Source organism: Solanum verrucosum, unplaced genomic scaffold, assembly GCF_900185275.1.
Source record: "Solanum verrucosum unplaced genomic scaffold, falcon-dt-bn FXZP01000037.1, whole genome shotgun sequence".
In the NCBI taxonomy this organism is placed as follows: Eukaryota; Viridiplantae; Streptophyta; class Magnoliopsida; order Solanales; family Solanaceae; genus Solanum; species Solanum verrucosum.
Window position 1 is genome coordinate 710,182 of NW_026020240.1, and position 21,684 is coordinate 731,865.

General features: G+C 38.0%; 2 protein-coding genes across 2 annotated transcripts in view; both read left to right on the plus strand.

Annotated features, from left to right (window-relative positions):
• Positions 1–21,684, plus strand: part of LOC125832840 (uncharacterized) — a 592,533-nt gene that overhangs the window by 452,296 nt on the left and 118,553 nt on the right. The window lies entirely within an intron of this gene.
• LOC125832824 (uncharacterized) lies at positions 6,903–10,221 on the plus strand. The gene is made up of 5 exons (XM_049512015.1): positions 6,903–6,917; positions 7,028–7,262; positions 8,543–8,739; positions 9,521–9,814; positions 9,919–10,221. Exons 1-5 carry the CDS (start codon positions 6,903–6,905, stop codon positions 10,219–10,221), a joined length of 1,044 nt encoding a protein of 347 aa, XP_049367972.1.

Genomic DNA, 21,684 nt, shown 5'->3' on the forward strand with positions numbered 1-21,684 from the left:
TTTTCACGGGCCGTGAAGGGCACCACTATTCGTGGTGGTGCCCGTGAAGGAGTAGGCAATATACTCTTTAAGGAAGGATCCTCCCACGAGGCCTTTACACAGCTCGTGAAGAGCCAAGACGGGTCGTACAAGTGGTCGTGAAGGGGGTCAAGTAAGTAGGGGTCCTCCCCTAGCCACTGGTTGAGCACCATAGGTATCAAAACAGTTTGTGAAGCTTCACACCGATAGTGAAGTCGTCTGTGAAGGGTTTTCCTTAGACATAGAGTTTAGGGTCAACTTAAAACGATCATATCCTTTAGCTCAAAAAAAATTAGGTGGCCCCTGACCTATCAAATTAAAGGCCTCTAAGTCCTTTTTCCAATGCCAAAAAGTTTCAATACCCATATCGGAGTAAAAAGTTATGCCTGAAATAGTGAAGCACTGTAGAAAGAATTTCTTCACGACCTATTTGACGGACCGTGGTGGTCATGACGACCCGTGATGGGCTTCTAATGAGCCAATTCGGCAATTTTTAAGTCAAGGGTTATTGGGTCTTTTCCCAATTACTTTAACTCAATACTATGTCATTTTTCCTTCTACCCAAAGCCCTATATAATGATTCTAAATCCCCAAATCACCCAAACTAAATTTATTCTCTTAAATTTCCAAAAGAAGATCAAGCTCCTCCTCTCAAATATTTCTCTCTCTAGAAATTCTAGAAGAAAGCTAGGATTTCAAGATCAAGCTTCCAAATCCTCCATTGCTTTCAAGATTTTGACATCAATGTATGATAATTTTTATCCATGGATTTCTTCCATCCATGGAGTTCCCAAATTCCTCTATTTTTAAAGTTAGATATCCCCAATTGAGTTAGGGTTTTCTTCAATTGCCATGGGTTTCTCTTCAATGTTGATTTAAATGATTGAATTGTGATTTTTATGCATGAATTGATGAAATACTATGGTTTTTATGATGATCCCCCATGAATCCATGTAAATCCCATATTTTCCTATTATGATGAAATAATGTGAGTTTGGATTATGAAAGAAGATTTTTATGAAATCAAGCATGAATTGATAGAATTATACGATTTTATGATAAATATATATAAACCCATATCGAACCCATGATTTCTAGATGTTGATGATTGAACGTGGTTTGGAACCTTGAAAGGTGAATTATGAAATTATGCATATTCTTATGAAATCTAAGCAAATGTTTTAAGGAGGCTTTGAGACTAAAGTATCAATGATGATGATTTGTTGTTCAAAGGATTTTTCTCATATACACGTGGAAGCATGATTGTGAAATGTTTTCTCACTTAATAAGGATTCTAAGGTTGAAAGGTCTTCTCACCTAATTGAATCAAAGATTAAGAGCTATCCTAATGAAACCTAGCTTGGATTGGTAAGATGACGTGCCTTCCCATGGATAATGACTTAGATCGGATTGGTTATCGAATGATACCTTTCCATGAATGACTTATGACCTAGATTGGATTGGTAAGATGATGTGCCTTTCAATGGATAATAAGAACAAGTAAGAAATGACTATTCTGTGGGATTTATGCTTAGCACAGAGAGGATATTGAGATGGAAGATCTCTCGTGAGTAGAGGATGGGTTTCTAGAAGCAATCTCCTTATCCCTTACTTATGTGCCCCTATAGGATGATTGCCTAGATAGACATTAGCTAGTGGATCCACCTAAGCTAGAAGTTCATGGTTCTACCTTGGCAAGTAGGACAACCCTTTTCGGTGTGGGAGACATCGGGGGATCATGCTATAGCTCACATCGTCTTTATGTCGGTTAAGGCTCATTCCCACAATACTAATGAACTAAAGATACTTCAAGAAAAATCTCACATAGGTTGAAAGATGATGTTCACTTGGATTGATCATGGTTTTATGACTTATGGTTTCTAACTCTCAAAATACATGTTTTAGCATGATCATTGCATACTTATGAAAATGTCCCCTTTTAGCATGATTTAAATGTTTTATGCATGTATATCATACTTGGTACATTGTTTTGTACTAATGCAAACTGTTGCCTATATATCCCCAAATGTAGGGTTTGACAATCAGGGTTCTCAGTTTCGTGGCTAGAGGTTGATTTGAGAGATTTCCGTGCTTTGGTGAGTCATCATGTTTAGAGGACGGATTCTCATTATTTTTAGTTTCTGTCTTACTTTCAATTTTTGACATGATGTATGGGATAGGCCCAGTTTCATTCTATTGTATTAGATTTCTATTGAGACAGTGCTTAGACTTCCACTTTACTCTTATAAAAACTTTTTTGGACTTGAAATGTATTTCTTTCTCTTTTGGTTCTATTTGTTATGTCATGAATGTTAAGTGGCTTGTATGGGGCCTCTGGAGGTCCTATACGCCATGTTACATGTAGGGTGTACCTCTAGGTCGTGACATTTCATCTCACTATTCAAGTATCAAAGAATATGGAGATGAATTCCATGAAGATCAACTCCTAATCAACTTCCTTAAGGCCACTGCCTCCAAGTTCTCTACTGAAGTTGAAGGAATTCTTGGGGTTACCTTTGGAAGATTCAGAGCTGTTACGAGGAGCAAGGCTGCTAGACTAGGACAAAAAATACTTCAAGTGTCGTCCGCATCAACTTCTATTTTTGGGTCTTCGACTCTAAAAGGAGCAAGTTTTTCCACAAATGCTTTATACGGAGGAAACAGTCTTGCTAACAAGATCAAGAAGACATTGACTCTACTTGAGCAATCTGGTTGCAAGAACTCTACCACAAGGGAGAACTATGATTCAACCAATGAATCATCTCCACATGCATCGTGTAACATGAGTTTGCTGAAGATCAACTTACGAGACAATCCATGCTACTCTCTTACATCTCCAATGATCATGCAAATGGTGGTGACTGCTGCTTCATCCCCTGAGGAACAACTTTTAAATCTGACAAAGTTGGTTGAAGGATTGACAAAGCATGTAGAACACCAAGAGTCTCGAATCGATAAGTTGATAGATCGGATGGAAGGAATTTTAGATGAAGATGCGAGTCATGCGCCTAGAAATGGTGTTGAAGTCCAAGAGATCGAAAATTCTGCTAAGAAAACACCACTTGTTAATGAGATACCAATTTCCTCTAGAGGAATGATCCCACTCGATCTCTTGAAGAAGTTCTTTGAAGGAACAATTAAAGATAAGTATGAAGTCTCCACCAAGTCTTCTCTTATGTATGACAAGCCATACACTACAAGAATTGATAACTTCAAAATGCGTGTTGATTATGCAACCTCCCAAATTTCAACAATTTGAGGGCAAAGGATATCCGAAGCAACATGTTGCACACTTTATGGAGACTGTAATAATGTTGTAACCTATACCATCTTGTCAAGAAGTTCGTCCGCTCTGTAAAAGGAAATGCCTTTGATTGGTACATGGATCTCGAGCCTAATTCTGTTGATAGTAGGGAGAAACTAGAGCACGAGTTTCACAATTACTTTTATAGTACAAGGTGTACAGTGAGGATGGTAGAACTCACGAATACTCACTATAGGAAGGATTAGACGGTTATAGATTTCATAAATAGATGGAGGAACGCGAGCTTAAATTTCAAGGATAGGCTTAGTGAAGCTTCTTCAATAGAGATGTGTATCCAAGGAATGCACTGGGAGCTTCTTTACATCATACAAGGAATAAAACCAAAATCCTTCAAAGATTTAAGTACTTGTGGTCATGATATGGAGTTGAGCATGTCCTTTGCTGGAAAAGATGTAACCTTTTTCCATGATCCTCGCAATGGAAGAGACAAGCAGGAAACAAAAAGATGGAGCAAATTTGTGCCCAGGAATGACAACAAATAATCTATGAATGTTAATATGTCACCTGTGAAGTTCACTATGAAGGAAGACATGAAGGAAAGTGTGAAAACGAATTTCCAAGCACGTTTGAATAAAAAATCGACACTAAAGGAGATACAAGGAAAAAAATATCCCTTCTTGGATTCTGATGTTTCTGAGATTTTTGATGAGTTACTAGAGATGAAGTGACCTGATGAAGTTGGAAAAGCTAATGACCCAAATTATTGTAAGTATCACAAACTTGTGAGTCATCCTCTTGAAAAATATTGTCTTCAAGGATAGAGTGATGCAATTGGTTAACGAAAAGAAATTGTCCTTGATGATGAGAAAGCTAGTTCTAACCAGATCTCTATCACATTCCGCTAGCTCGATCCGGTCCAAATATATATCTCTAAAAAGCATGAAGGTTGGATTCTTGTGACTAGGCAAAGACGCAACAAGTCAAGCTTACAAAAATAATCATCCGAGCAACCAATTAGAAGAAAAATGGTGAGGAAATTGGAGAAACAAAAATCAATCAAGCACCCAAAGAGGGCAAAGGTAGAAGTGCATCCTTATCAGAAACCCCGACGTCCTGTGACTCTAGAGGAATTCTTACCAAGTTCATTTTGTACGAAGTCTACTCAAGACAATGTCGAGGCATCATGTTTCATTGCTGAAAAAGAAGAAACAATGAAGGTGCTTCCTACTGACATAGAAGGAACAACGAGTGAATTCTCACCAAAAGTGTCTCCTAGTGATGAAGAAAAAGCAACAAGGGAAATCTCGTCAATGAAGTCTCCTTCATCTTCTGAAAAACCTATTGAACATTCTTCCCAAGAAGCACATGCATGTGATACAAAAATCACATTTACAGATAATGATCTTCTATTTGGTGAAACACTACACAACTGTCCTTTTTATATGGTGGGTCATGTGCTAGAGAAAAATATATATAAAATCTTAATAAATGAAGGATATGGAGTTAACATTCTGCCTATCCACACATTCAAGGAACTCGATATCACGACTAAAGAACTTAGTGAAAGTCGTTTGTTGATACAAAGATTTAATCAAGGGGGGCAGAGGTCCATAGGCTCTATTAAATTACAAATCCACATGGAAGATTTGTGATCAAGCACATGGATACATGTGATCAACGCAAAGTCTTCATATAATATATTACTTGGCAGGCCTTGGGTACATGATAATAGAATTGTCTCATCTTCTTACAATCAATGTTTTAAGTATCTTGAAGGCGGGATTGAAAGGAAGATAGTTGCAGATGATAATCCTTTCACCGAAGTTGAGACACACTTTGCCAATGCAAAATTCTATTTGAAGAGTCATGTTGTTAAATGGACAAAATGTAATGATTCAAATCAATCAAGTCTGATAAGATCATAAGCAAAAGAATCCATGTGGCTATCAAAAAAGTAAAGATGACACTAAAGAACCTTGTCCCATTCTTCATGAAGGGAAGATCATGTATTCGAAGAAGAAGCAGATTTTTGGACTTCGCTATGTTCCAAAAGTGGAGAAAGAAGAATGTCAATCATCTAACCTTAAACAAAATGCATTGAGAGGACTAACTCATCCTATTAGACGGATCGATGCAATAATCTTGTCTTTGAATCTGCCAGGAAAGTCAATTGCTCAAAATTAAGTGCGAGATGTGGCACTCCTTACAAAATGCACAAACGAAGGTTTTGATCCCAATGCTTACAAGTTATTTGTTAAGGCTGGATACAAACCTAATGAGCCATCAATGTTAGAAAAACTCCCATCAGAAGATACAACTAGGCAAGCACGTGAAGGCCTAGGCTATAGCCAACCGCTGCCAATTCATATTTCCATAAGAAGGGCAAGAAATAGCCATATAACTTTTGAAGATGATGTCACTACTCCCAACAAAAAAGCCATCCGTCTTTGATAGACTTAGAGAATCGACTGCAAGAACTTTTGTGTTTGAGAGGTTAGGTCCATTGAATAAGAAGAATAACAAGAACCTGAGAAGTTATCTAAAAGTGACAACGCTTGCTTCACCTATTATCTAGAAGGATTTCAAATGTTTGATTCCTTCTAGATTGAGGCGATGAGTGGAACTTGTGGTTTCTTGTAAAGAGGAACTCAAGGCAAAAGCTCACACTGTAGTTTACATCAAGGAGCGTGAGAAAGATGAAGAAAGTGTAGGCTCCTCATATCATGTTATGATCTAGAATGAGCACGATGCATTACCTAAAATGAAGATCGATGAAAAGTTGGAAGATATTGTGTGTTGTTGTCATATATCTGTCAATGACAATGACCCTGTAGAAGAGGAAGATGCTGGAGATGCTCCACCAGAACTTGAAGAAGGAGTGAAGACCACAATATATCCTTTATAGTAAGTTAACCTTGGCATTGATGAAGACCCAAGGCCAACTTACTTGAGTGCCTTTCTAGAAGTTGATGAAGATATCACTTATATGAATATACTCAAAGAATATAGGTATGTCTTCGCTTAGATTTATAAAGAAATGCCTGGCTTGAATCCTAAAGTAGTAGTCTATCAGTTTGCAGTAAAAAATGGTTCTCGTCCTGTTAAGCAAGCTTAAAGACGTTTTAGGCCAGACCTGGTTCCATTGATAGAAAATGAATCTAACAAACTCATTGAGGCAGGCTTTATCCGTGAGGTCAAATATCCTATATGGATTTCAAGTATTGTTCCTGTAAAGAAAGTGTAGGCTCCTCATATCATGTTATGATCCAGAATTAGCACGATGTCTTGCCTAAAATAAAGATCGATGAAGAATTGGAAGATATCATCTGTTGTTGTCATATATTTGTCAATGACCATGACCCTCTAGAAGAGGAAGATTCTGGAGATGCTTCACTAGAACTTGAAGAAGGAGTGAAGACCACAATAGATCCTTTAAATGATGTTAACCTTGGCATTGATGAAGACCCAAGGCCAACTTACTTGACTGCCTTTCTAGAAGTTGATGAAGAAATTGACTATATGAATATACTCTAAGAATATAGGGTTTTCTTCGCTTGGATTTATGAAGACATGTATGGTTTGAATCATAAAGTAGCGGTCCATCAATTGGAATTCAAAAATGGTTCTTGTTCTGGTTAGTAAGCTCAAAGACATTTTAGGCCAGCCTTGGTTCCATTGATAGAAAATGAAGTTAAAAAACTCATTGAAGCAGGCTTTATTAGTGAGATCAAATATCCTACATAGATTTCAAGTATTGTTCATGTGAGGAAGAAGAATGGTCAAATTCGAGTTTGTGTTGACTTTGGAGATCTAAATAATGCATACCTTAAAAATGAGTTCCCTCTTCCCATTTCGGAGCTGATGATCGATGCCACCACTGGTTATGAGGTGATGTCTTTCATGGATGGTTCTTCCAGCTATACTCAAATTCGCATGGCACCAAAAGATGAAAAACTCACCGCATTTCACACACATAAAGGTATTTATTGCTACAAATTGATTTCATTTGGTTTAAAGAATGTTGGTTTCACATATCAAAGGGCTATGAAAACTATATCTGATGAGTAGCTCCATAAAAGTGTTGAATGCTATGTTGATGACTTGGTGGTAGAGTCGAGAAAAAGGGGTGATCATTTGAAAGACTTAAGAATGGTGTTTGGGTTGCTCCGAAGATATCAATTCAGGATGAATCCATTGAAATATGCCTTCGAAGTTACTTCTAGCAAGTTCCTTGACTTTATTGTGAGACATCGAGAAATTGAAATTAATCAAGCCAATGTTGATGCAATTTCGAAGATGCCCGAACCTCAAAATATTCACGAGTTAAAAAGTCTCTAAGGAAAGCTAGTCAACTTGAGGAGGTTCATCTCAAATCTAGCGGGGAAGATGCCACCCATTCGTCCCTCTAAAGAAGAAATGTTCTCCTTTTAATTGAGACCAAACATGTAGTGATGCCTTTAAAAATATCAAATCATATCTAGTGAAACCTCCAGTTTTGGCAGCCCCTATACCTGAAAAGCCATTGATACTCTACATAGCGGCACAAGAAAGGTCTGTAAGAGCCCTATTAGCTTAAAAGAATAGTGAAGGCAAAGAAAAATCTCTTTATTACTTAAGCAGAACGATGACGCCAAATGAGCTGAACTATTTGCCAATTGAAAAATTGTGCCTGGCGCTTGTACTCTCAATTCAAAAGATGAAGGATTATTTTCAAGCTCATGTTGTTCCCCCTTATTTCTAGACCAAATCCCATCAAGTTTGTTATGTCGAAACCTTTCCTTAGTGACCGACTAGGAAAATGGTACCTCCAATTCCAACAGTTTGAGATTGTGTACATCCCTCAAAAAGTTGTGAAGGGACAAGCAGTAGTAGATTTATTGGCAGACCATCCGATACCAGATGATTAGGAGTTAACTGGTGAGCTTCCTAATGAAAATGTGATGTCTATTGAGATTTAACCTCCTTGGAAAATGTACTTTGATGGGGTTACACATCGTGGTGGAGCTAGCGCTGGCGTGGTATTCATCACTTCACAAGAAAAGATACTACCATTCCCTTTTACTTTGAAGCAATGTTGATCCAATCATGTCGTTGAATACCAAGCGTTGATACTTGGACTTGAAATGGCCGTCGACATGAAGCAATTACACTTACAAGTTTTTTGTGAATCTCAGTTGGTGATCAATCAACTCTTGGGAAGTTATGAGGTGAAAAAGTTTGAATTCCGCCCATATCATTAATATTCTCAAAAGCTGATAGGATGGCTTGAAGACATAACCCTTCAACATGTACGTAGAACGGAAAATAAGAAAGTTGATGCGTTGGATGCCCTGGCTTCAATGCTAGCCCTTTCTGATCAAACACAAGTTACTATTTGTCAAAAATGGATAGTACCACCACCGAATGAGGACGAATATGCAAAAGATGAACTTGAGCATCTCGTCGCCATTTCTAAGGTCGCAAAGGAAGATTGGAGAAACCCATTATTGACTATATGTGTTATGGGATACTTCCGGAAAATCCAAGGAGAAGGACTGACATTCGTCGTCGTGCACCTCGTTTCCTTTACTACAAGGACACATTATACCGAAGATCATTGATGTTTGGGAAAGGAAGAAGCAATCCAAGATCTGCAAGAAGCACACTCAGGAGTATGTGACATTCATTGTCGTGCACCTCATTTCCTTTACTACAAGGACGCATTATACCAAAGATTATTGATGTTTGGGAAAGGAAGAAGCAAACCAAGATCTGTAAGAAGCACACTCAGGAGTATATGGATCACATCATTCTGGACCGAAGCTCCACTTTCACATAAAGAGAATGGGGTATTTTTTGCCAACCATGGTGAAGGATTGCTTAGATTATGCTCATACGTGCAATGCTTGCCAATTTCATGCAAATTTCATACATCAGCCGCCCAAAGTATTACACCCAACTATTGCATCTTGTCCATTTCACACTTGGGGGTTGGATTTTGTAGGACCACTACCAAAATTTTCTGGTGGACACTTGTACAGCTTGGTTGCGACAAATTACTTCTGAAAATGGGCTTAAGTTATTGCTCTTAAAGAAGTGAAGTAAGAGAATGTTGCAAATTTCATTCGAGTGAATATCATCTACTGTTATGGCATCCCTCGCTACAAAATAACAGACAATGGAAAGACATTTGACAACAAGATAATGAACAAGATTTGTGATCTCTTTGGTTTCAAGCAGCGTAAATCTTCTATGTAGAATGCTGCCGCCAATGGTCTTGTTGAAGCATTCAATAAGACTCTATTCAATCTGCTCAAGGACGTTGTCTCCAAGTCCAAACAAGATTGGCATGAAAAAATGGAAGAAGCTTTGTGGGCATATAATACAACATACTGCACACCAACTAAAGCAACACCATATTCACTTCCTTTTGGTGTTGAAGTAGTCTTACCACTTGAGCGTCAAATACCTTCCTTAAGACTTGCTATTCAAGAAGGGCTCACTGAAGAAGAAAATGCAAGATGTAAGCAACACCATATTCACTTCCTTTTGGTGTTGAAGTAGTCTTAGCACTTGAGCGTCAAATACCTTCCTTAAGACTTGCTATTCAAGAAGGGCTCACTAAAGAACAAAATGCCTGACTACGTCTTGCAGAGTTAGAAGCACTTGATGAAAAGAGGCTAGATGCTCAAAAAATCAATGAATTTTATCAAGCTCGTCTATCTCGTGCTTTCAATAAGAAGGTTCGCTTGAGGTGCTTCCATGTTGGAGACCAAGTTCTCGCGGTAACAAGACCCATCATTACTTCGAATAAGTCTGGGGGAAAATTTACCTCAAAGTGGGATACACCATATGTCATACAAGAAGCATATTCAAATGGTGCTTACAAGCTTCTTGACGCAGATGGCGTAAGGATTGGTCCTATTAATGCAAAATTCCTGAAGAGGTACTACTCTTAAAATAAGATGATGCTCCTTAAGGCACGAGCCTAAACTGCATGTAACTCTTGGCCCGCAAGTATAAATTGTGTATGGCACACCAAAAAAACACTCTCCCAGAACTACGTTGTGACTTGATCCTCTTCATTGAGGTACGTAGGCGCTTAGAATATATTCTAAGTTCAGTTGCATGAGTGTAAAACAACCACATGTTCCCGCTTGATCCTCCACATGAAAGTTAAGGCGATAAGTATTTTATTTTTATTTTATTTCATCAAAACTTTAAACTTGCACTAAGTATTGATGGGTAAATGGAGGGGGCAAACCCTTATAAAATATGATCTTCTTTAACAGTATGCTTGAAGTCTTTAAATTTAGCCAAGTATGCAAGTTGAAGTCTTTAAATTCTTCGAGTTTGCAAGTTCATGTATTTGAATCCTCTAAGTATGCAAGTTGAAGTATTCAAATCATTAAAGTATGCAAGTTGAAGTCTTCAAATTCTTCAAGTATGCAAGTAGAAGTCTTCAAATCCTCCAAGTATGCAAGTTGAAGTCTTTAAATTCTTCAAGTTTGCAAGTTGAAGTGTTCAAATCCTCCAAGTATGTAAATTGAAATCTTCAAATCCTTCGAGTATGCAAGTTGATGTCTTCAAATTCTTCAATTATGCAAGTAGAAGTCTTCAAATCTTCCAAGTATGCAAGTTGAAGCTGTAAATTCTTCGAGTTTGCAAGTTGAAGCCCTCAAGTTTTCAAGTTGAAGTCTTCAAATCCTCCAAATATGCAAGTTGAAGTCTTCAAATCCTCTACGTATGCAAGTTGAAGTCTTCAAATCCTTCAAGTATGCAAGTTGAAGTCTTCAAATTCTTGAAGTATGTAAGTAGAAGTCTTCAAATCCTCCAAGTATGCAAGTTGAAGTCTTCAAATCCTTCAAGTATTTAAGTAGAAGTCTTCAAATCCTCCAAATGTGTATGTTGTCGAATTTTCATGCCTTAAGGTGGATATATTTGTCCTTTTGCCCCTTTAGTTGGCCTTTTCACGGATTAATCCTTAAATGGATCATTAAATTCCCATGCCTTAAGGTGGATGAGGTTTGTCCCTTTGCACCTTAAGCTAGCCTTTTCGCGGATTTATCCTTAAATGGGTCTTTAAATTTTCATGCCTTAAGGTGGACATATTTGTCCCTTTGCACCTTAAGCTAGCCATTTCACAGATTTATCCTTAAATGTATCATTAAATTTCCATGCATTAAGGTGGACAATATTTATCCCATCGCACCTTAAGCTAGCCTTTTCGCAGATTAATTTTAAATGGATCTTTGAATTTCAATGCCTTAAGGTGGACAAATTTGTCCCTTTTCACCTTAAGCTGGCCATTTAATAGATTTATCCTTAAATGGATTATTAAATTTCCATGCCTCAAGATGGACGATATTTATCCCTTTGCACCTTGAGCTTGCCTTTTCACGGGTTCATCCTTAAAAGGATCTTTAAATTTTCATGCCTTAAGGTGGACAAAATTTGTCCCTTTGCACCTTAAACTGACCTTTTCACAGATTTATCCTTAAATAGATCTTATAAAGTCTCAAGTTAGTGATCTCAAGGTGGGGATGTTCAACACATCCTTACACATCTCAAGATCAAATTCTTGTGTAGTATTCAGGATCTTATAAAGCCTCAAGTTGTTGGTATCAATGTGGGGATGTTCAACACATTCTTAGACACCTCAAGATCAAATTCTCGTGTAGTATTCGGGATCTTATAAAGCCTCAAGTTGTTGATCTCAAGGTGGGGATGTTCAACACATCCTTACACACCTCAAGATGAAATTCTTGTGTAGTATTCGGAATATTATAAAGCCTTAAGTTAGTGATCTCAAGGCATCTAGAATGTTCAAAACATCCTTTCATACCTCAAGATCAAACTCTTGTGTGAGACAAAACTCTCCATTGTGTAGCCTCCGCAAGATACAAATATTGCTTATGTTGTTGATCTCAAGGCGGGGATTTTAAACACATCCCTTCACAGCTCAAGATCAAATTTTTGTGTGATAAAGCTCTCCATTGTGTAGCCTCAGCAAGAAACAAATATTGCTTATGTTGTTGATCTCAAGGCGGTGACGTTAAACACATCCCTTCACACCTCAAGATTAAATTCTTGTGTGATAAAGTTCTCCATTGTGTAGCCTCTGTAAAATACAAATATTTCTTATGTTTTTGATCTCAAGGCGGGGACGTTAAACACATTGCTTCACACCTCAAGATCAAATTATTGTGTGATAAAGCTCCCATTGTGTAGCCTCTACAAGAAACAAACATTTATTATGTTGTTGATCTCAAGGCGAAGACGTTCAACACATCCCTTCACACCTCAATATCAAATTCTAGTGTGATAAAACTCTCCATTGTGTAGCCTCCGCAAAATGCAAATATTGCTTTTGTTGTTTATCTCAAGGCGGGGACGTTAAACACATCCCTTCACACCTCAAGATCAAATTCTTGTGTGATAAAGCTTTCCATTGTGTAGCTTTTGAAATAAATACATATATTTCTTATGTTGATCTACAAAAAAAAACACAAAAAAAAAAGAGACAATACAAATATAATACAAGTAAAGGAGAGATTGTTACTTGTCAAGACGTTTGAGACTTGGAAGATATGCTAAGCTAACCAGGTTAGACTTGAGACAATATTTTCTTGGTAATAATAAAACTCTTGAAGTATAGTTTCCAGCGATCACAAACTTTCTTGGTGATGACGTTCGAACATCAAGATATACAATATTTTGTGAGGCAACAAAAATCTGCAATCAACTATGTGACAGAATTTAAAGTTAACTACAAAATATTGTCTAGAAAAATATTTAAGACGTTTACTCCTAAATTATGGATACGTTGTGGCCTTCTGTGTCTAGTTTCTTTAGAATCGAGCGGATCGCAGTTTCGATGCTTCTCTCTCGAGATACAATTTTTTTGGTGTCATCGCACCAATCTGAAACTTTTGGTTGTTTGAAGATCTTCCGAAACCTTCGACTATAGATGCTCAATAGCATTGATATGGAGTCCTTCTCCTAAACTAATAATACCTCCTTTCGACTAAATTGGAACAATTGAAAACTAACGGAAAACATTACTTCTGGGTTCTAATTGGTTTCTGCTTGGTTTTGTAACAAGTATTTACTTGTTTCTATTCTTAATTCTAATTGGTCAGAGGTGGCAAATTATCCTCGTGGGATTGTATCTCTTCCCACTTAATTATATTACTTTAATTTTATATATTAAAGTGGTATACTAAATTATACACTCTAGTGTGTGCCCGGTAACTAATTATTATTTAATTAAAAATGCTTCAAGTCTAGTCTTCAAAAGATGAGATAGTTTGACAAGACTTGAAACATGGGGCATTTATAATCATTTAAAATTTATTAAATATAAATATATAAAATGATTCGGATTATGTTAAATTCATGAATATATTAGTCCAAATAAATTATGGATTGATATAATGGGGCTAATTATTCAAATCCAATAAATATGGATTTAATTAAAGTAAAAATTAATTGATTTGGGCTACAATAGATGCGCCCAATTTGCTAAGTCCAATTGCCCATTTTTTTGGTGCCACATGGCGAATGACGTGGCATGCCAAGTCAAACAAGAAGTCAATAGGATCATGACATGTGTCAAAGATGACAAGCCCGCTCCATAAAGCTCATATGCCATCTCACTTAAATTTGATTAGCCGAAGGGAATCCTGTTCCAATCACAACTTCGCTATTCTAAAACTATAATTAGGGTCCTCATAATTCAGAAAGGGGACCGAAAATTCTAAACAAGAAGCTAGAGAAAGTTTGTGGTACAAACGCCATAAAATTCTCTATAAGCAACAAGTTTAAGAATTCAAGCATTCAAGTTCAAGAATGATCAAGATCAAGACCATCGAATTCAAGAACAAGCTCGAATCCCTTGAATTCAAGTAAGAATCAAGATCAAGATAAAGTTTAAGTTCAAGTTCATCATAGATTCACGAACAAGCTTTAAAGCCCTTGAATCCAAGATCAAGTTCAAGACAAATTCAAGATTAAGCTCAAGAGCCCTTGAATTTATATTTGAAAAAGTGAATTAAGAGGAATCATAGAGATTATAACACTCACACTTTAAATCAATAAAATGATTGTTGCATAATTTATCGTTCTTGATTATTGTTTTTCTCGACGCAAATTTTATTATCTACAACGATGGCGATAAATATCAATCCAATAGGTTAATCATTCATCAATTCGTCCTTGTATTTTTTTCTAAGGGTTCTCATCACATACATACTTCAATGTTGTTTATATCATTTTAAAATGTTAATACTAATTAGCAAAAGATACATTTGCAATGCACATGTTCGAAAACTAGTAACTTCACAAAATCCACTGTATTTGTTAGCAACTTGGAAAATTAAAAACACAGTTAACACTAATGTTTTCCTATTTGGTAATCTCTCTATTTCAATTTGTTTGTCTTACTTTCCGTTTTAGTTATTTTTAAAAAGGATTCATTTTTTCTTTTTGGAAACTATTTGATTTCAATTTACATATGACATGTTTAAACCACAAGATTTTAAAATCCTCATGTGTTTCTTAAATAATATATCAAATTAAAATAGAGGAAATATTATATAGTGCACGTGCTCCAATATTTTACAGTTACATCTGTATGGATGAAATCCGTGATTAAACTAACGCAGAAATAGACAATAAGGATCTGTGTTTTGAGTATAAAAACAGATGAAAGGATAAAGTAACAAGAGCATCAAATTCGACACTCATGGTCCGCGACGCGGACCTGGTACCTAGATTCACCCAACTTTTTCCTTCTTCGTTTTCCAGCCACAATTCACGTAAACTTGGTTCTTTTTCCCAAATTCTATTTAGATTCAGATACCAGTAAATGTACCTAAGAACCTAACTCAAAACAACTCCATAATTCGACGCAATAATCTTAAACACTTCTCAATCTCAGCCCAATTCAAGAACGAAAACAAATTCATGAACACATATCAAGAACATCAAACCTTCAACCCTTTTTGGACAAATTCACGTTGAAATAAACATGCTTGGCACGTGGGTGAATGAAACCAACGTTATGAAAGTCTCATATACTCGTAGGGATCACTCCTTGACGAAATCCATAAGCGATTCTTGAAGAACTTGACGATTCTTTCTCCTTCTCCTCTTTTTTTCTCTTCTCTCAAAACCCTAACTTAGTTTTCAAAAGCGTAAACTGACCAAGTTCAGTTTAGACCGCAATTAAACTCCTAAAAATGAAATAAAGTAATTTGATAAGGAAAAGACCAAACTACCCTTCCAAAATCTAGATTACACTTTCCTTATTTGAATAACCCATCTTCCAATGGGCATATTTCACTCATACAAACTCGAAATCGCGCAAACTCAACGGCGTTGGAAAGATAATTCCAAGTATTTCCTACAGTATCTGGAAGCACACCTAACTCATCCTGAGCTAGGAGTTATGGTCGTTTGAAGTTGACCAAAACCCAAACTTAGCATAACTTAACAAATTTCCAGTTTTTTCATTCTTTCCTAAAATGACTATTTCCAATTCTAACTCTTTCTAGTTCTTTCATTTAGCGAGATGTTACACATGGCTTGCATCAAAAGAGGATCTTTAGAAGCTTGAGCAAAGGATATAGTTTAAAATAAAATGTTACTAGTCGATGCTATCAAAGAAGGAAGAAGACGTGGTTTAAGTGAACCAGTTTGGGAACGAGTGAACATGTGAGGAAAATGTGATTTTACAGAGGTTGGAGTGGAGTTAGGCACACTAATATTGCCTGAGAAAGATTGATTTTGTGGTGGTTGTTTCTGGGGGTGAAGCAACTCGTTCAGAAGAAGATTTTAAGGTATTTACTGGAGATTGATTCGAAGGGGAGCACACAAGGTGTAAAGGAGAAGTTGGAGAAATTGGATTAGAAGCTTTAAGGCAAGAATCAGGTGATTGAATGTAGAACTCCGAGGACTTCTACTATGTGTGATTTGCCGCATCTTTTCAGGGATATGAGTTATTAAATTAATGAAATTAATATTAGGTGAAGCTCCTCCAAGAACGTGTGATATGGATTGAGAAGTGAGAATGCTTAGATAAGTTATCTAAAATACTTGCCGATGGAATAAATTTGGGTGAGATTGGTGGCCTAGTAGGAAAGAGTCTTCAACAAAATGAACATGTCGAGAGATAATAACTCTATTTGAACTAGGATGCATACATTTAAAGCCTTCGTGTTTATCAGATGAACCAAGGAATAAACAAGTCTTTGAACGTAGTAGGAACTTGGAGAAGGAACCAACTGCCACAAAGGGATAATAGAGACATCCAAATACACGAATAAAATTATAATCAGGCACATGACCATAAAGTTGTTCAAAGGGGGATTTGAAACGCAGAAATGGAAGAGGAATAACATTAATAAGGGCGACAACATACAAACAAGCATCAATCCAAAATTTGAAGGACGTAGATGTTTGAAGAGTAATACAACGTAGGACATTTGCAATGTGTCTATGTTTCCACTCAGCCCTACCATTATTAGAATATGTGTGAGGACATGAAAAATGATGGAATATGCTATTTTGTTTGAAGAACGAACTAAATTTGTTGTTGATATATTCACCACCTCTATCAGGCTTGAAATAAGAAGTAGAGGAGTGAAAAACGTTTTTAACAATTGTATAAAACTATTTGAATTTGTCAATGGATTTAGATTTTTCGTGCATCAAGTTAACCCAAGAGAACTTGGTGTGATCATCAAGGAATAAAATGTAATAACTGTCATGCCCCGAGCTACCCCAAGACGCGGACACGGGACCTAGGACCACAAGTGATCCCAAGCTAACCCTGCTGGCCTGATCATGAGCATACTAAAGATAATAAACTGATGCGGAAGCTAATTCATAAATAAATCTGAAAAGATGGGGAATACCCATATACTATAACTGAATATATCAAATCTGAGAGTTTAATACAAAAGAAATATCAAACTCAAGATACTAAGCTGAATCTAACTATGTCTGAAATAAGCCTCTAAACTGACTAGAAATGTTGGGACATGCCCCAACTAGATCTAGCAAAACTGAAACTAAAGACTAAAAACGATAAAGATAAACATGTCACTAGTCCTCGAAGAATGAGGACTCACCACTGATGCTGCTGAACTGAAGATCGAGAATCGATCTAAGCGTGATCTGGATACTGAGAACCTGAACCTACATCACGAGAAGATGTAGCGCACGTATGCGTCAGTACTTGAAAGGTACTGAGCATGCAGGATGGAGTAAAGCTGAAAGAAGATATAACTGAACAAAGCAATAAAGCAACGAAATAATCTGAACATGATATAGATACTGAAAATACTGAATACTGAGCTAACTGATGCAATGACCAAATTTATAACATGCTGAGACTGAATACTGACTGAACTGTAAATTTGGTCAATGCAATAGAGTCTGACCGAACTGTGGGAGCTACTAATAACCGACATAAAACCACATGAGCTAAATGTGGAGTCTGATGTGTACGCCCCATCGAAAGGACCCAATATACCCTGCCAGAGGTATAGAGGCATGCTGACGTGATCACTAAACTGATGTTGCCCATAGAGGGGACTTACACCTACGTGGCTCGTAGTTCTGGGACTATATGGGTACGCTGAAACCCTAGTCCAACTCGGTATTATGCTACTCCCAATGAATTAAGTGGTTAACTAGTTATGACTGAATTTCTGTAAATACTGGATAGCTCAAAACTGAACCTGCAAACTGAGAATGCAACAATTAATCTGATAATTATGCATTCATAAACTGAGGCATGTAAAACTGAATAACTGAAATAACTGACCTAGCATGTGTAATTCAAGAACTAAAGAAATACATAGCTAGGGTTCTGAAATTCATGCGATAAACTGAGCAATAAAATGATAATCTGATTTGGAACATTTAAATAACTAATTCATGATGATCTGTTGGAATTCTAGAAACCCTAGGTCTGTTGATAATCGTGGAATCAAGAATCTGACTGAATTCTAGGGACCTAATGGGCGAAAGGAACCCACTAGTGAAATCCCACATACCTGGTGACAAATTCCACGGAGAAATCTTTCGATTTCGGGGATGGAACTGAAGAAACCTCGATGCTTTCTTGAACTAGGGTTCTTGACCTTTTTCTCCCTTCTTGCTTCTAATTTTCTAAGTTTTGATTAATGAATTTGACTTAGGTAAGTTCTAGTTATGTTTCTAGGCTTAAACTAATTAAAACCTCATGATTTAGGGTCTAAACGACGTATCTTAGGGGTTAAACGAAATAGGAAAGGACCAAAAGACCCCTGAATTAACTGCTGTCGGAGTGACCTACGGATTGGACCTACGGGCCGTAGGTCAATCTACGGTCCGTAGATTGCATCCGTAAGTCAAGCCTGCTCGACATGCCTTCACCAAAACGAGCATAACTTTTTACTCGGAGGTCAAAATTTAGAAAACTTGGTGGCGTTGGAAAGATAATTCAATTACCTATCTAACCATAGGTTATGGGACACATAATTCATTCTGTGCTAAAAGTTATGTCCATCTGAAGTTGACCCAATAGAATTTTCAGCTAACTGGCTGCTAACCTTCGATCTACGGTCAGACCTATGGACCGTGGATCGAATGACGGTCCGTGCTGGTCAACCGTAGTTCGGGACTGAAGCTGGGCTTTTGGGGCATCAATCCACGGACACGAACTACGGTCCGTGACCTGACTTACGGACCGTAAGTCCGGTCGTGGGTCAACGCTTAGCCAAATTTTCTGACTGAGTTCTGGGGAAGTTTTCTGTCACGAACCACGGACCTGCAGGACGGACCGTGAGTCCATCTACGGTCCATGGATGGTGTCCGTGAGTGCCACCTGTAACACTAGAAATCTGAAATCTCTAATTTCGGATACGGAGTGTTATATTATCTCCCCCTTGGGACCATTCGTCCTCGAATGAAGACTAATCTAGCTGAAATAGAGGGAGAGGGCTGCAATCCCAGCCACTAAACACTGAGAATTGAATTTCTGACTGAACTGAGTTCCAAGAACATGCAAATACGCTGAAAATGCAAGTACAAACTGAAGGAACATGATTCTAAGACTGAATTTACGCATGAATGACTAAAAAACCGATGAGGAACTATTACCTCAAGCTGGAATGGAATCGGAAGGAAAGAGGTGAGGATACTTGGACTTCATGGCTGCTTCTGCTTCCCAAGTAGCTCCCTCTACTGACTGACTCCTCCACAAAACCTTGACTGAAGCGACTTCTTTATTTCTCAACCTTCTAACTTGACGATCGAGAATCTCAACTGGTACATCCTCATAAGAAAGACTATCTTTCACGGCCACACTCTCTAATGGCACTATGGATGCTGGATCACCCACACACTTCTTCAGAACAGAAATGTGAAAGACTGGATGCACTGCTGCTAAGTCCGCTGGCAACTCTAACTCATAAGCCACTTTACCAATCCTTTTCAAGATTCGGTAAGGGCGTACATATCTGGGACTGAGCTTTCCTTTCCTGCCAAATCTCATCACTCCCTTCATGGGTGACACTTTCAGGAAAACCCAATCATCAACTTGGAACACTAGTTCCCTTCTTCTCACATCTGCATAAGACTTCTGGCGACTCTGAGCAGTCTCAAGTCTATCTCTAATGAGTTGCACTTTCTCCATAGCATCAAGGACCGAATCTGGTCCTATCAAGGCTCCTTCACCTACTTCAAACCAACCAACTAGAGATCCACATCTACGCCCATATAATGCCTCATAAGGGGCCATCTGAATGCTGGAATGGTAACTATTGTTGTAGGCGAACTCAATAAGAGGAAGGTGATCGTCCCAACTACCCTTGAAGTCGATCACACAAGCTCTCAACATGTCCTCTAAGGTTTGAAAGATACGCACTGCCTGACCATCCGTTTGTGGATGAAATGTTGTGCTAAGATTAACCTGAGTACCAAGACCTTTCTGAAATGACTTCAAGAAATGAGATGTAAACTGAGGACCTCTATCTGAGATGATAGACAAAGGAACTCCATGCAACCTCACAATCTCATTAATGTAAAGCTTGGCGTAATCCTCCGCCGAATCTGTAGTCTTGACCGCCAAAAAGCGAGAAGACTTAGTAACCCTATCAACAATCACCCAAATGGAGTCATGTTGTCTGCGAGTACGAGGTAAACCTGTGATGAAGTCCATGTTGAGCACTTCCCACTTCCAAGTAGGAATGTCAATCTCTTGAGTCATACCTCCTGGTTTCTGATGTTCTACCTTGACTTGCTGGCAATTGGGGCACTTTGCCACAAAATCTGCTATATCTCTTTTCATACCATTCCACCAATAGACTTCCCGCAGATCGCGGTACATCTTAGTGGCGCCTGGATGAATAGAGTATCTGGAATTATGGGATTCTGCAAGAATATGCTGTCTCAATTCACCCACATCAGGAACACACAATATACCTTGATAGCGAAGTACACCATCTCCCCCTTGGGAGAAAACCTCCACTCTCTGATTGTGGACTGCACCCTTAAGTTCAAGCAAGATTGGATCACTATTTTGCTTTTCCTTAACCTCTCTACCAAAGAAGATTCTGCCCCATTCTGAACCGTTACACCACTATCTGATATGCTCATAAGACGAACTCCTAGGCGAGCAAGTCTGTTAACATCCTTTCCTAGCTCTCTCCATTCTTCCTCAACATGTGATACACTACCCATGGATAGTCTGCTAAGGGCATCTGCTACTACATTGGCCTTACCAGGATGGTAATGCACACTCATATCATAATCTTTGAGGAACTCTAGCCATCTTCTCTGGCGAAGATTCAACTCTTTCTGGGTGAACACATACTGAAGGCTCTTATGGTCTGTGAACACATCTACATGAACACCATACCAGTAATGTCTCCAAATCTTAAGTGCAAACACCACTGCTGCTAGCTCGAGGTCATGAGTTGGATAATTCTTTTCATGTACCTTAAGTGTCTAGAAGCATAAGCTATAACCTTACCTCGCTGCATCAACACACAACCTAGGCCAACTCTGGATGCATCACAATAGATCACATAACCATCTGAACCCTCTGGTAGAGTCAAGACAGGAGCTGTAGTCAACCTAGTTTTCAGTTCTGCAAAGCTTTTCTCACAATCATCTGACCATTGGAACTTAACCTTTTTCTGAGTCAACCTAGTCAATGGTGAGGCTATGTACGAAAATCCTTCCACAAATCGTGTGTAATAGCCCGCTAAACCCAAGAAACTTCTGATATCTGTAGCAGAGGTAGGTCTGGGCCATTGTTTCACTGCTTCTATCTTCTGGGAATCTACTCGAATTCCTTCACTAGACACAATATGCCCAAGGAAGGCAACTGATTGTAACCAAAACTCACACTTACTAAATTTTGCAAA